General features: G+C 47.1%; 1 protein-coding gene across 1 annotated transcript in view; it reads left to right on the top strand.

Annotated features, from left to right (window-relative positions):
- The first annotated feature begins 668 nt into the window (after positions 1-668).
- The window catches only part of FUCA1 (alpha-L-fucosidase 1), a 76,243-nt gene continuing 61,407 nt past the window's right edge, over positions 669-15,504 (top strand). Inside the window, exons 1-4 of the mRNA XM_075336204.1 lie at positions 669-1,141; positions 4,203-4,337; positions 4,439-4,576; positions 12,808-12,913. Of these exons, the coding sequence (XP_075192319.1) occupies positions 792-1,141; positions 4,203-4,337; positions 4,439-4,576; positions 12,808-12,913 (729 nt within the window). The 5' untranslated portion in view covers positions 669-791. The remainder of the gene's footprint in view (positions 1,142-4,202; positions 4,338-4,438; positions 4,577-12,807; positions 12,914-15,504) is intronic.

Raw genomic sequence — 15,504 nt, 5'->3', positions numbered from 1 at the left:
TTATATTATTTGCTGTAAAAACTTTAACAAACACAATGTTTGATAAAAAAAAAATGCAGAAATCAAACAAGTGCAATTCAATTAGCTCAACACTACTGGCAATTGTATGCAAAATCGGATGTGATGTGAGAGGCTGCACTGCCTTGTATAGGACTAGTTCTGTGCATGAAGTTGGTCCCTCAGATTGGCACTGCTATCATGTAACAGGGGCTGCTGGGAGGTTATTCACCAGAAACAACAGAACCATTCCAAGCTGCACTAGCTAATGGTGCATTTACACAGTCGCTGCAGCACCCGAGCCTGCGATCCAGTGATGCTCAATCCAGCATCGCGGATCATTTGTTCTCTTCCATTCAAGTGAATGGGAGAGAACAAGGGACGCACATTTCCATCCGCTGTTTCTCCCTCGCTCAGCGAGGATTTACAAACTGGCGGTAAATAACTAGAATCAGGCTAAATCCAGATGTCAGTGTTCCTTTAATAAAGTGCCTGACTGCCTGACTGCTGCTTGCTTGTCACAGATTGGAGGGGGGCGGGGCTGTGAGTCAGTGCTATGTGCGGCAGCAGGAGGAGCATTCTCAGTCTCCTGGATAAGATCAGAGTGACTACTGCCGGGAGGGAGGGGCCGGGAGGGGCGGGGCAAGAGGGGACTGACTGTGGAAGGGAACTGGCAAAGAGCCGTTTACATTTCAATTGGCTCCCTGCCAGGAGCCGACTCATATGATTCACTATGAAGAGCCGGCTCGTTCAGGAGCTACCCATCACTAGACAGAAGCACTAGTGCCCGTGCCATGGCGGCTGCCCGGTTCTCCGCTGCGCTCCTGTGCCTAGTCTCCGCCCACTCAGTGGCGACCACCCGGTACGCCCCCACCTGGGACTCGCTGGATAAGCGCCCCCTGCCGTGCTGGTTTGACGAGGCCAAGTTCGGCATCTTCCTGCACTGGGGGGTGTTCTCGGTGCCCTCGTTCGGCAGTGAGTGGTTCTGGTGGAACTGGCAGCACGAGCAGAGCGCCGCCTATGTGCAGTTCATGACCAAGAACTACCCGCCCGGCTTCTCCTATGCAGACTTCGCGCCGCAGTTCACCGCCGAGTTCTTTGATCCGGATGCGTGGGCTGAGCTGTTCGAGGCGGCCGGGGCTCGGTAAGTGCGGCACTACAACTCCCAGCACGGGACGTGCCTGTGGGAATAGCAGGGGAATCCCAGGTCATATGACTGCGGCACTGACAGTCACGTGATCAGGCTCGTCTTCACCTTCACTGCCTTATATAACAGCTGGGACGATAGCTAAGAATCTGTGTGCACCACTTCTATAATGGGGGCCTCCTGCACCCCTAGATTAGATCCACTGCACTATTCTTGTAGCCACACCACCAAAATAAGTGGCCAAGCCTCATTACTGCACAAGAAATCAGAGTCTGGGGTCACCATTCCAGAGTATAGGGGGCTGGGGCCATCAGTTACACTCCAGGGCAATAATGTGAGTGTCACCAAGCGTCCTGTGCCAAAAACCTGCAATAAAAGGAGGAGTGCTGCTTCATTGGAAGGATCAGGAAGAAGGATTGTTCATAACCCGAGAACAAAGCCATAAAAGCCTCGTCGCACGGGGCGATCGCACCCGCCCCCGTCCTTTGTACGTCACAGGCAATTAGTTGCCCGTGGGGCACAAAGTCGTTAACCCCCTGTCACACGTACTTATCTCCTGAACGACCTCGCTGTGGGCGGCGAACATCCACTTCCTGAAAGGGGAGTGACGTGCAGCATCACAGCGACGTCACACAGTAGCCGCCCAATAGAAGCGGAGGGGCGGAGATGAGCGGGATGTAAACATCCCGCCCACCTCCTTCCTTTCGTATTGCCGGCGGCCGCAGGTGAGCTGCAAGTCGTCCCTCCCCCCCAAGTGCTGACGAGCTATGGTCTTCATGAAAGCGCAGAGAATAAGACTAAAAACAAGTGCGCAGACTTTATCTTATTCTACAGGTGGGGAACCTTCTTTCTGCCGGGGGCCATCTGGAATTTTCTACCATCATTCGGGGGCTGCACAAAATTATCAACATGAATGATCCTGCTATAATTAGTCAAACAAGTAACTCACCGCTATGCTCCTACAATGGTGGCCGTAGCTGCTTCTCTGTGGTGCTGCTGTGATGTTCGGAGATACTAATCAAGTATCTTCTCACAACTGCTTTTTCAGGTTTGAAGAAAAAACAAGAGAGCCAGCACTAAATGTGCACTACAGCCCTGGAAATTCCAAACTGTACTTCTTATTAAAACTTGAGATTTTTGGCAAAAAATTGCAATTTCTTGAGCTACCCCGCCACGTCACAGCAAATCTTTTTGGGGCAGTCCTACGCTAAAATATTTTTAGATAAAATGTGCCATACGGCCTCACATGTGAAAAAAGTAGAACTGTTCTTAGCAGCACTTACATGGTGTTTTTCATTACCGTACCCATGACTAAATCATGGCTGTGGGCGGGACAGGTCCAAGCAAATGCTGCATGAAGTAAATAGCCTGTGGATAGGGCTTGATTGAATGTCAACAGCCACCAACCGCCAAAATCTAGACAGGTGGAATATAACCCAAATTGGGCAAGGTGGGGGTCAGCCACCGACCAATTCAATTCAATTGTATCAGTATAGAGTGCAGTGAACTCTTTGTGATAATAAGTTTTGTAAATCATATACATGACATAGTCTCGAGATGCTGGGTCTGCTGTGTATACATCACTGGAGATATTGGATCTGCTGTATATACATCACAGAAGATACTGAGGCATATACCGGTACATCACAGCCAAAGCTGGGTGCTTATACATCACAGGATATAAGGAGAAGGGCTGCACACCAGTGACAGTGCAAGGGGAATAAATGTAAAGCAGAAACTGCTGTGTGAATACTGGCATGAAAAATACAATAGCTATATTTAAGAATGAAAATATGACAATGGAATCTGCATTACTGCCTTGAACTATAGGAAAAAGGAGAAATTTTGCTATTGAATTGATCAATACAGCAGAGCCCCAACACCTCGTCACGGTATTCTCTTACGTTGGGGTCCCTAGCTAATGTGTGTCCTCTCATGCAGTTAAAAAACTTACCATGTATTGGAAGCTGAGACCCAGGCTATATATGTATAATGTGGACTGACAAGGTATGGGTGGGGTCGGGTTCACAAACGAAAGACTACAAACCAATTAATAATTGTGAAGGGTTTTTTTTTTAGGGTTTATACATCACAGTAGACACTGGGGACATACAGTATGAATCACTGGATAGGGCTGGCAAGCGATTGATATTTTCTTACATAATAAAAAAAAATCTAAATGGCTATTATTCCCCTATTGGCAAAAACACGTAATGCAGTCTTATTAAATTTGCCTTCTTTTCATTACAGATACATATCTTATGTAAATTGAAACATGAGCACAGTCTACATTGGCAGTGGGGGCGTATACATCACTGAGGAGGGCTGGGGTCATATACAACACTGGGGACAGTAGGGGCACATACAGCAATGGGGACAGTTGATGTCATATACAGCAGTGGGGGCATATACAGCACTATTGACAGTTGAGGTCATATACAACACTGAGGACAATGGGGGATATACAGCACTGGGGAGGGTGGTGCTTACACTGCTCTCTTCTGTGGGATAGGAGCGCATCATGTGCTATCTCCGCCCACAATTTGTCCTCGCACTGGCCAGCATGAGGACGTACTCTTTCAATGCATGTGCACGCAGCGTTCAGTAGTGAACACTGCATGCTCGTGCTCACTGTGCAACTCAGGGGTTAAAGGGCTATCAGACTGAAAAATGTCTGCCAGCTTAAGCACTACTGTCTTTGTGAATCTGCCCGGAGGCTACAGAAAAGGTCACCCTAGGGCCTGAGGTTACCCACCCCTGTCTTAAAGGGTTATCTGGGAACAGGAAAATAAATGTAAACCAGGTCATTCCTGCGTTCTCTGCCGATCCTTGTTACTTCCCTGCAGCAATGATGTGTCGTACATCCATGTGACTACAATAGCCAATCATCCCTCAGGGGTCATGTGCTGTAATTGGCTGCCACTGTCATGTGGATGCACGTGACATCACTCCAGGGAGCACGGGATTCATTAGGTAAGTACTGTAGCAGCTATTGTGTTTCCATACCTCTTATTGTGTTTCTCTAATATGAACTGGCGTCTACATATCTCCTCATTAGGTATGTGGTTCTCACAACTAAACACCACGAAGGCTTTACTAACTGGGGGTCTCCGGTATCCTGGAACTGGAATGCTATGGACACTGGACCCCATCGAGACCTTGTAGGCGATCTTGGAAATGCACTGAAAAAAAGGTTTGTACGTCCATCATGCAATCATATCACTATTGTGCTGCCGCCAATGACTCACCAGTAACCCTAGAACGCCCGGTAATGCTGGTGTCTTTGTTTTCCAGAAAGCTGCGTTATGGACTATATCATTCATTACTGGAGTGGTTTCATCCGCTTTATTTAGCTGACAAGAAAAATGGCTTCAAAACACAGTATTTTGTGCTAGGAAAGACAATGCCAGAACTGTATGATCTGGTAATGAGGTAAGTCTAACCCTTTGTCTTACTGTTTGCTGTATTACTACATTCCTGCAGTCAGCACGACAATTACACGCTCCCTCAATTCTTGTGGCTTTGTGCTGTGTGATAAAACTGCACATTTTACAGTGGCCTTTTATTGTGGCCAGCCTAAGGGGCACTTGTGCAATAATGATGCTGTGTAATCAGCATCTTTAAACGCCACGCCTGTGAGGGGGATGGATTACGTTGGCAAAGGAGAAATGCTTACTAAGGGTATGTGCCCACATTCAGGGTTCACCGCGTTTTGGAAGCAGCATGTTTCAGCTGCGTCCAAAACGCTGCGTTGTACAGTACAAACACAGTGTATGGGATTTATTGAAATCTCATTCCCACTGTGCGTGTATTGCCCGTAGTGTAAATTGACCAGCGGTGCAGCTCTTTCAGCCGCAAAGCATATAAGTTCTTTGCTGCAGAGACGCAGGCATTCTCCACAGAGAGAGCACAGAGACCGTAACTACCCGAGCCCGGATCGTGGGCACGAGTATCTGCGGTCTCCTTCATAGGCGATAGGAGACTCGCGACTCCACAGGTCAGGACTCGCCACGTCCAGGACTCAGCATGTCTGTATCGTGGGCACGTATGCCAACACAGATTTAGACAAATTTGTGAACAGTATTTGTGAGAAAAAGTCTTAGATCTTTGAGTTCAGCTCATGAAAAATGGGAGCAAAAAGAAGTGTTGCATTTATGGGGGGGTGCATTATATTATATGGAGACCCATGGGGGTGCATTATACTATATAGAGGACTATGGGGGGTGAATTTTATTATATAGAGGATTATGGGGAGTGCATTATGCTATATAGAGAACTATGGGGGGTGCATTATAGTATATGGCGGTGCATTATATTATATGGAGGACTATGGGGGTGTGCATTATATTATAGGAAGGACTATGCGGGGTGCATTATACTATATGGATGACTATGGGGGGTGCATTATATTATATGGGGGTGCATTATACTACAGTGAGGAGAAAAGTTTTTAGTCAGCCACTAATTGTGCAAGTTCTGCCACTTAAAAGATGAGTGAGGCCTGTAATTGACATCATAGGTAGACCACAACTATGAGACAAAATGAGAAAACAAATCCAGAAAATCACCTTGTCTGATTTGGCAAGATTTATTTTTGCAAATTATGGTGGAAAATAAGTATTTAGTCACCTTAAAACATGCAAGATTTCTGGCTCTCACAGATCTGTAACTTCTTTAAGAGGCTCCTCTGTCCTCCACTCATTACCTGTAGTAATGGCACTTGCTTGAACTTATTATCAGTGTGAAAGACACCTGTCCACAACCTCAAACAGTCACACTCCGAACTCAACTATGGTGAAGACCAAAGAGCTGTCGTAGGACACCAGAAACAAAAGTGTAGCCCTGCACCAGGCTGGGAAGACTGAATCTGCAATAGACAAGTAGCTTGATGTGATGAAATCAACTGTGGGAGCAATAATAAGAAAATGGAAAATAAGATCTCACCCCGTGGAGTCAAAATGATCACAAGAATGGTGAGCAAAAATCCCAGAACCACACAGGAGGACCTAGTGAATGACTTGCATAGAGCTGGGACCAATGTAAAAAAGGCTACCATCAGTAACACACTATGCCACCAGGGACTCAGATTCTGCAGTGCCAGAAGTGTTCCCCTGCTTAAGCCAGTACATGTCCAGGCCCGCCTGAAGTTTTCTAGAGAGCATTTGAATTATTCAGAAGAGTATTGTCATATGGTCTGATGAAACCAAAGTAGATCTGTTTGTTAGAAACACAACTCGCCGTGTTTGGAGGAGACAGAATGCTGAGTTGCATCCAAAGAACACCATACCTACTGTAAAGCATGGGGGTGGCAACATCATGCTTTGGGGCTGTTACTATGCAAAAAAGACCAGAACGCCTGATCCGTGTACATGAAAGAATGAATGGGGCCATGTATCGTAAGATTTTGAGTGCAAATCTCCTTCCATCGGCAAGGGCATTGAAGATGAAAGGTGGCTGGGTCTTTCAGCATGATAATAATCCCAAGCACACCACCAGGGCAACGAAGGAGTGGCTTTGTAAGAAGTATATGAAAGTTCTGGAGTGGCCTAGCCAGTCTCCAGATCTCAACCCCATGGAAAACCTTGGAGGGAGTTGAAAGTCCGTGCTGCCCAGCAACAGGCCCAAAACATCACTGCTCTAGAGGAGATCTGCATGGAGGAATGGGCCAACATACCACCAACAGTGTGTGCCAACCTTGTGAAAACTTACAGAAAATGTCATTGCCAACAAAGGAAGTAAACCAAAATATTGAGATAAACTTTTGTTATTGACTAAATACTTATTTTCCACCATGATTTGCAAAAAATAATCTTTCCAAAACAAACAAGGTGATTTCTTCATCGTTCCTTCCATGGGAGACCCAGACCATGGGGTGTATAGCTACTGCCTCCGGAGGACACACAAAGTACTACACTTAAAACGTGTAGCTCCTCCCTCCGGCTATATACACCCCCTGGATGACAATCTAACCAGTTCAATGCTTTGTGTTTCAGGAGGTCACACACAGACATGCATTCTCTGATTTTTCATTTTTAAGATTTTATTTTTAAAGATATGGAAGAAAAGCGGGTCCAATCTGGACTCCCGGCATGTCCATTCACACCCCACTGTGTCGGCGGTGCTGTTAAGGTTGACTTTGCAAGGCTGGAGCCTTCACATGCCGCGCTCCTTCAACATCCTTTTCAGGCTCTGGTTTGAAGTGGAAGCCATCACGGTCCTCTCTGCTGTGCAGGAGACCGGTCTCCATCCGCAGCCCTGTCAGGTTCCTGCTGGACGGAGCATTTGACCTTCCCTCAGGGACATGGCCCTGCGTCTCAAAAGCTAAGTATTGAGACGTTTTTTCAGGGGTCCCGGGTACTTTTATTGAGGGGAGAGTATGTTGTTTGTCTTTTACTGTAATTCCGGCCGGTTCTCGGTGTTTTTCCGGAGAACCGCGCCGGGGGTGCCTGCTCGTCGGCCGCACGCTACAAATCTAGGCCCCGGCTTCAGTTTGGGCCTAGTTTCGGTTTCGGCTTCCCTGCATGTCATTCATGCAGATGCATAGCGTGGCGCCGCCCACCGGCCGGCCAGCAGAGGGGTGGACACTCCTTTCTGTGGAGATGTTCCCTCCCCTGTATCTCTCCTTGGCCCTCCGTTTTCCCGCTCTTGGGCTTCCCCCCGCCCCCCTCCTCCTTCCAGCGCCATTTTCTCAGCGTTCTTACACTGATCGACGCTGGATGCTGCAGCTGCTGCTTTTGGGGAAGGCTGACGCTTCACTGGGGGTCTGAGCTGTGGAATCCGGAGGGCACACAGAGAGCGGTCTGGTAAGCCACAACCTCTGGTTGTGGGCTTTTTATTATACACTCTCAGGACATTCTACAGGAGTGTATTCTAGCTGCAGAGCCTCCACCTCAGCAGCATGTCTGTCACTAGGAGCAAGGCTGCAAAGCTGTACGCTATATGCACTGCATGTAAGCTCATTCTGCCAGAGCCAAGCACATACCCACATTGTGATGCCTGCTCTAACATGGTGGTCCCTCAGCCTGGAGCCTCCTCAGGGGTTCCTCCGGCCGCTCCAGCCCCGGTGACTGATCCCCCGGCCTGGGTAGCATCTTTTTCCAGTGCTATTTCCCAGTCTTTTGCCGACTCTATGGGACAACTGTCCCGGACACTGCTGACCATGCATCAGCCTCCTTCTCAGGCCGCCTCTGTTGCTCCGAGCTCTGCAGAGCCCTCAGAGCATGTTTTAGGACCCCGTCCTCCTAAACGGAGACGCAGGGACCCTTCTCCTTCCTCGTCCCACGGCTCTGATTCACGGGCCGAGGTGCAGGGCGAGGAGGATACTTTTACTGTGGGTTCAGACGCTAGCTCTAGGTACCCCATTGCCTTGTCTGAGGATGATGCGGATGTTAGTGACTTGATTGCGTCCATTAACTCCGTCCTGAACCTCACGCCACCAGTGTCAGAGGAACCAGCCTCTCTGGTGGAGATACATCAGTTTGCCTCACCTAAGAAGGCTCGGAGTACGTTTTTTAACCACTCCAGTTTTCAGGCCACTGTCACCAAACCCAGGGCCTGTCCTGACAAACGCTTTCCAAAGCGTAGTTCTGATGACCGTTTTCCCTTTCCACCAGATGTGGTGAAGGAGTGGGCTCAGTCCCCAAAGGTAGACCCTCCGGTGTCTAGAATCTCAGCCCGCACAATCGTAGCGGTGGCTGATGGCACCTCTCTTAAGGATCCCACTGACCGCCAGGTTGACCTTCTGGCCAAGTCTGTATATGAGGCGGCAGGAGCCTCCTTCTCCCCGTCTTTTGCGGCAGTGTGGGCTCTTAAGGCAGTCTCTGCCTCTCTGGCAGAGATACATTCCCTCACCAGGGACTCTATGCCTGAGATGGAGGCCTTAACTTCTCAGGCTTCGTCTTTTTCATCCTACGCCATGTCTGCCATTCTAGAGGCTTCTCACCGCACGGCGGTGGCCTCCGCCAACTCTCTCGCGATCCGCAGGATTTTGTGGCTTCGAGAGTGGAAGGCAGACGCTTCTTCTAAGAAGTACCTTGCGGGCCTCCCCTTTGCTGGGTCCCGGCTGTTTGGTGAACAACTGGATGAAATAATTAAGGAAGCTACTGGAGGGAAGAGTACTTCCTTGCCACAAGCTAAAGCCAAGAGACCTGTCCAGGGCAGGAACCAATCGAGGTTTCGTTCCTTTCGTTCCTCTAACTGGTCAGCCTCTAAGCCCTCAGCCTCGTCCACTACCGCAGCTAAGGATCGTAAACCCATTTGTGAAGTTAGGTTTTGCCTACTTCTAAGTTTGGTTTATTTCCCACCCATGGACTGCTTTGGAACGTCCCATGGTCTGGGTCTCCCATGGAAGGAACAATGAAGAAAAAGAGAATTTTGTTTACTTACCGTAAATTCTTTTTCTTATAGTTCCGACATGGGAGACCCAGCACCCTCCCTGTTGCCTGTTGGCAGTTTTTGTTCCGTGTGTTTTCACTGGCTGTTGTTGTAGACAGAGTTCCGGTTTTTCCGAGTTTTACTCTATCTCTACTTATGGGTGGATGTCCTCCTTCAGCTTTTGCACTGAACTGGTTAGATTGTCATCCAGGGGGTGTATATAGCCGGAGGGAGGAGCTACACGTTTTAAGTGTAGTACTTTGTGTGTCCTCCGGAGGCAGTAGCTATACACCCCATGGTCTGGGTCTCCCATGTCGGAACTATAAGAAAAAGAATTTACGGTAAGTAAACAAAATTCTCTTTTTTCTGGATTTGTTTTCTCATTTTGTCTCATAGTTGTGGTCTATCTATGATGTCAATTACAGGCCTCTCTCATCTTTTTAAGTGGCAGAAGTTGGACAATTGCTGGCTGACTAAATACTTTTTACCCCACTGTACAGTATATGGATGACTATGGGAGGTGCATTATACTATATGGAGGACTAGGGGGATGCATTATACTATATGGGGTGTGCATTATACTATGTTTGTATTGACTCACAGAATAAAAATCACCTGCTAATTATAGTGTATAGTGAATGACATACAAAATATAATTTCTATATTTTCTAGAGTTCTGCTTGCTGAGATGTATCACTCCGATTAAATTTTTTTTATTATTATTATTTTCATGCTCACTACCCCACTTTTTTTTTTTATTCTAAAACTTATTTTATTTTGGTGCAAAAAGTATTTTTATTTTTGTAAAGGGTGTCGATTTATATCAAATAGTTGAACGCTGTTTATAAAAAGAGAATTGCTGATTTCTTTTGTTCCAACTTCCAAAAACTGCAATAAAAATTATTTACAAGCTACCTGCATTACTCTCAGGGTCCAATGAAACTACAGCTTGTCATGCAAAAAAATAAGACCCTGAGCAGATCCTTTAACAGAAAAATGTACAATTATGGCTCTTGGAACGTCACGACACATGGACAAGAGAGAGTGTGTGTGTGTGTGTTTATATTGTATACATACGTGTGTGTATGTATAATGTATACATACGTGTGTGTGTATAATATATACAAATTTATGTATGTATGATATATATATATATATATATATATATATATATATATGTGTTTATAATGTCTGTATACATGTGTTTGTTTTTTTTATATAATATATATATTATACACATACGTATATATGTGTGTGTGTATATGTGTATTTTATATATTATATATAAAATACACATATACACATACGTGTATATATATATATATATATATATTATATATATATATATATATATATATATATATATATATATATGTGTGTGTGTGTGTATAATATATACACACTCTGTGTGTGTGTGTGTGTGTATATGTGTATATATATATATATATATATATGTGTGTGTATATGTGTGTGTATGTATGTATGTATGTATATATATATATATATATATATATATATATATATATATATATATATATATATATATATATATTACATATTACACACACGTGTATGTGTGTGTAATATGTACACGTGTATGTATGTGTGATTATTTTTATATATATATATATATATATATATATATATATATATATATATATATATATATATATATATATATAAAATCTGTGTGTATGTTTGTGAATTTATATATGTGTGTATGTATATAACACACACACTATGTGTGTGTGTGTGTGTGTGTGTGTGTGTGTGTATATTATATGAATCTGTATTCATTGTATAAATTATAAAGAAAGATAGTTTGGATATCTCCTTGGTTGTAATGACCTGCGTAATGGATGTTACACTTTGGCACAGTGCGATTTGTAATGCTGGTTTGTTTTTTTTTTATCCATTAATCTATGGCACGGGCATGATCTTTATAACCATTCTAACCCTCAGGCTATGTGCGCACGTGTGCGCTCTGCACCACACCTAAAAGGTGCGCTTCAGAGCGCAGCTGAAAAGCTCCGTTCTGAAGCGCATGGTGCCAGCAGAGAACGTGCGCTCTGCATGCTGCCTCTCCCTATAGACAGCATGCAAACCGCACGGCGGAAGAAGTGACATGTCACTTCTTAGAACGCAGCGATTCGGGCAGCAGCCGAATCGCTGCGTTCTAATATGCCACATGCGCACGGCTCCTGCACAATCTCCATAGACTGTGCAGGGGACGCAGGACGCATGCAGTTACGCTGCGCTGCAGATCGCAGCGTAACTGCATGTAATACGCACACGTGCGCACATAGCCTTAGACTTTTGTGCCTTTACTAAATAGGGGAGTCCTGACATTACAGGGTTCCTGAAACACCATGGCAGTATTGCTGTTTTCTCTATTTTTATTACCTCCCAAAAGAGTTAAGGCCGATTTACACCTTACGACATCGCTAAAGCGATGTTGTTGGGTGTCACGGAATTTGTGACGCACATCCGGCCGCGTTAGCGATGTCGTTGCGTGTGACACCTATGAGCGATTTTGAATCGTCGCAAAAACGTTCAAAATCGGTGACATGACCCCCTCTTCACAATTATCGTTGCTGTGCAGGTACGATGTTGTTCGTCGTTTCTGCGGCAGCACACATCGCGATGTGTGACACCGCAGGAACGAGGAACCTCACCTTACCTGCGGCCGCCGGCAATGAGGAAGGAAGGAGGTGGGCAAGATGTTACGTCCCGCTCATCTCCACCCCTCCGCTTCTATTGGGCAGCCGCTTAGTGACGTCGCTGTGACGCCGAATGAACCGCCCTCTTAGAAAGGAGGCGGTTCGCCGGTCACAGCGATGTCACTAGGCAGGTAAGTAATGTGGCAGGTCCGCGCGTTTTGTTTTTTTTTTTTTTTTTTTTTTTTTGCGCCACGGGCAGCGATTTGCCCGTGATGCACAAACGATGGGGGCGGGTACGCACGATAGCGATCTCTCTAGCGAGATTGCATCGTGTAAAGCGGCCTTTAGTAGACGTTAGGGTACATAAAACATATTTCCTAAAAGAAAGCTCTCATATGGCTATGTAATAAAAAAATAAAATACTGAATTCCAACAATAAATACTAGAGGTTAGGTTGATTTTTGTTAACAGCCGTTCCTGAAGGGGTAAGGAAAATCTTTAAGCAATGTAGCTAAACGTAACCTCCTCGTGTTCTGTGTGCTTGGACTTTGCTCACTTGTGCATCTCAGCAGTTTTTGCCTGCCAGATCTGTATTCCATTAACTTAATTATTTTGTCTGTTCTTCTTCAGGTATGAGCCCGATTTGGTTTGGTCAGACGGGGACTGGGAATCACCATCTACTTACTGGAACTCCACAGATTTTTTGGCTTGGTTGTACAATGACAGCCCTGTTAAGGTATACTTGTCATGTTGCTTAAAGTTTTAGAGACATCTCGGCCATATTCTGTGCAAAACTCATTCCAGCTATGGTGTTGGTAAAATTTACACGTAGTAATTAGGTATTTCTTTGTCGCTCCATTGGGAGACCCAGACAATTGGGTGTATAGCTATGCCTCCGGAGGCCACACAAAGCATTACACTAAAGTGTAAAGCCCCTCCCCTTCTGCCTATACACCCCCCGTGCATCACGGGCTCCTCAGTTTTTATGCTTTGTGCGAAGGAGGCTGACATCCACGCATAGCTCCACAGCTTAGTCAGCAGCAGCTGCTGACTATGTCGGATGGAAGAAAAGAGGGCCCATAACAGGGCCCCCAGCATGCTCCCTTCTCACCCCACTTTGTCGGCGGTGTTGTTAAGGTTGAGGTACCCATTGCGGGTACACAGGCAGGAGCCACATGCTGTTTTCCTTCCCCATCCCTTATGGGCTCTGGGTGAAGTGGGATCCTAATCGGTCTCCAGGCACTGGGACCGTGCTCCCTCCGCAGCCCCTGGGGAATCTGCTGGACAGGAGCCGGGTATCGTCAGGGCAAGGCCCTGCTACTAAAGGTACTCTGTGTCCCCGTGGGGACCGCGCATGGAGCGCTTGTGCCATACTCATTCCAGCACTGCTGGGTGTTTTAGTGCGCCGGGGACTACCGCGCGGCCGCGCTTATTGCCGGCCGCGCTTATAACTTTAGTCCCCGGCTTCTGCGGCCTAGTATCGCATATTCCCGCCCACAGGCCTGCCAGTCAGGGGAAGGGCGGGACGCTGCACAGATCGTCAGCGCTGAGGGCTGGAGCATACATTAGTATCCTCCTCCCCCCTCACTCAGTACACTGGGGCACTAGATTCCCGCACTTTCTTGGGCACGCCCACGGTCTCCTCCTCCCCACAGAACGCCGGCAGCCATTCCTGTCAGCGATTCAGACGCTGGAGAGGAGAGACAACACAGGGAGACCCAGGCAGGGAATCTGGTGATCACACAACCGCTCTGAGCGGTCGGTAAGCAGCACCTGTGGTGCTGGCCCCACTGAGTGCCGAAGTGTATATATATATATAGGCTTATAGGCTATACATTTGCACTGTACGGTCGCTCTGTTGATTTTTGGCTATATACCCTCCTGGATTGTTCTCAGAGGAGACAACAGCATGTCGTCCGCAAAAAGCAAGGGTGCCAAAGCACAGGCGTACTTTGCAACCTGTACCTCATGTGCAGCTATACTGCCGGCAGGTTCCACTGACCCTCATTGTGTGCAATGCTCGGCCCCTGTGGCACTTACTCAGCCGGAGCCTCTGCTACTGGTGGCCCAGGTGGAACCACCTGCTCCCACTGTCCAGGTGACAGGGACGGAGTTTGCAGCTTTTGCTGACAAACTGTCTGAGAGTATGGATAAATGGTCTGCTAAAATACTAGAAGCCTTACAGTCCAGACCGGTGATTCAGGCCCCGGGCACTGTTCAATCTTTGACCCCAGGTCCCCCTCAATTGGAACAGCAAAGTGCCCCTGGGGTGACCCATAGGTCCCAGGGTGAGGTCTCTGACACGGACCGCAGTCCCAGGCCGCCTAAGCGGGCTCGCTGGGAAATTCCCTCCACCTCATCACACTGTTCAGGGTCTCAGCAGGAGGACTCTCTGGAGGATGAAGCGGAGATAACAGATCAGGATTCTGATCCTGAAGCCGCTCTCAACCTAGATACACCTGAAGGTGACGCCATAGTGAATGACCTTATAGCGACCATCAATCAGGTGTTGGATCTTTCTCCCCCAGCTCCTCCAATTGAGGAGTCAGCTTCTCAAGAGAAATTCCGTTTCAGGTTTCCCAAGCGTACATTGAATACGTTTCTGGATCACTCTGACTTCAGAGAGGCAGTCCAGAAACACCGAGATTGTCCAGACAAGCGTTTTTCCAAGCGCCTTAAGGATACACGTTATCCTTTCCCCCCTGATGTTGTCAAGGGCTGGACTCAGTGTCCTAAGGTGGACCCTCCAATCTCCAGACTGGCGGCTAGATCCATAGTTGCAGTGGAAGATGGGGCTTCGCTCAAAGATGCCACTGACAGACAGATGGAACTATGGTTGAAATCCATCTATGAAGCTATCGGCGCGTCTTTTGCTCCAGCATTCGCAGCCGTATGGGCACTCCAAGCTATCTCAGCTTGTCAGGCGCAGATTAATACGGTCACACGTACATCTGCCCCGCAAGTGGTGTCATTAACCTCTCAGGCGTCGGCGTTTGCGTCCTACGCCATTAATGCTATCCTGGACTCTGCGAGCCGTACGGCGGTAGCATCCGCCAATTCGGTGGTAGTACGCAGGGCCATGTGGCTACGTGAATGGAAGGCAGACTCTGCTTCCAAAAAGTTCTTAACCGGTTTGCCATTGTCTGGCGACCGCTTGTTTGGTGAGCGATTGGATGAAATCATTAAACAATCCAAGGGAAAGGACTCATCCTTACCCCAGTCCAAACCAAACAGACCTCAACCACGGAAGGTACAATCGAGGTTTCGGTCCTTTCGGACCGCGGGCAGGTCTCAATTCTCCTCGTCCAAAAGGCCTCAGAAAGATCA

The sequence above is a fragment of the Anomaloglossus baeobatrachus genome, chromosome 2 (genome assembly GCF_048569485.1).
Source record: "Anomaloglossus baeobatrachus isolate aAnoBae1 chromosome 2, aAnoBae1.hap1, whole genome shotgun sequence".
In the NCBI taxonomy this organism is placed as follows: domain Eukaryota; kingdom Metazoa; phylum Chordata; class Amphibia; order Anura; family Aromobatidae; genus Anomaloglossus; species Anomaloglossus baeobatrachus.
The sequence above is the reverse complement of the archived record's forward strand: the minus strand, read 5'-3'. Positions and strand labels throughout refer to the sequence as shown.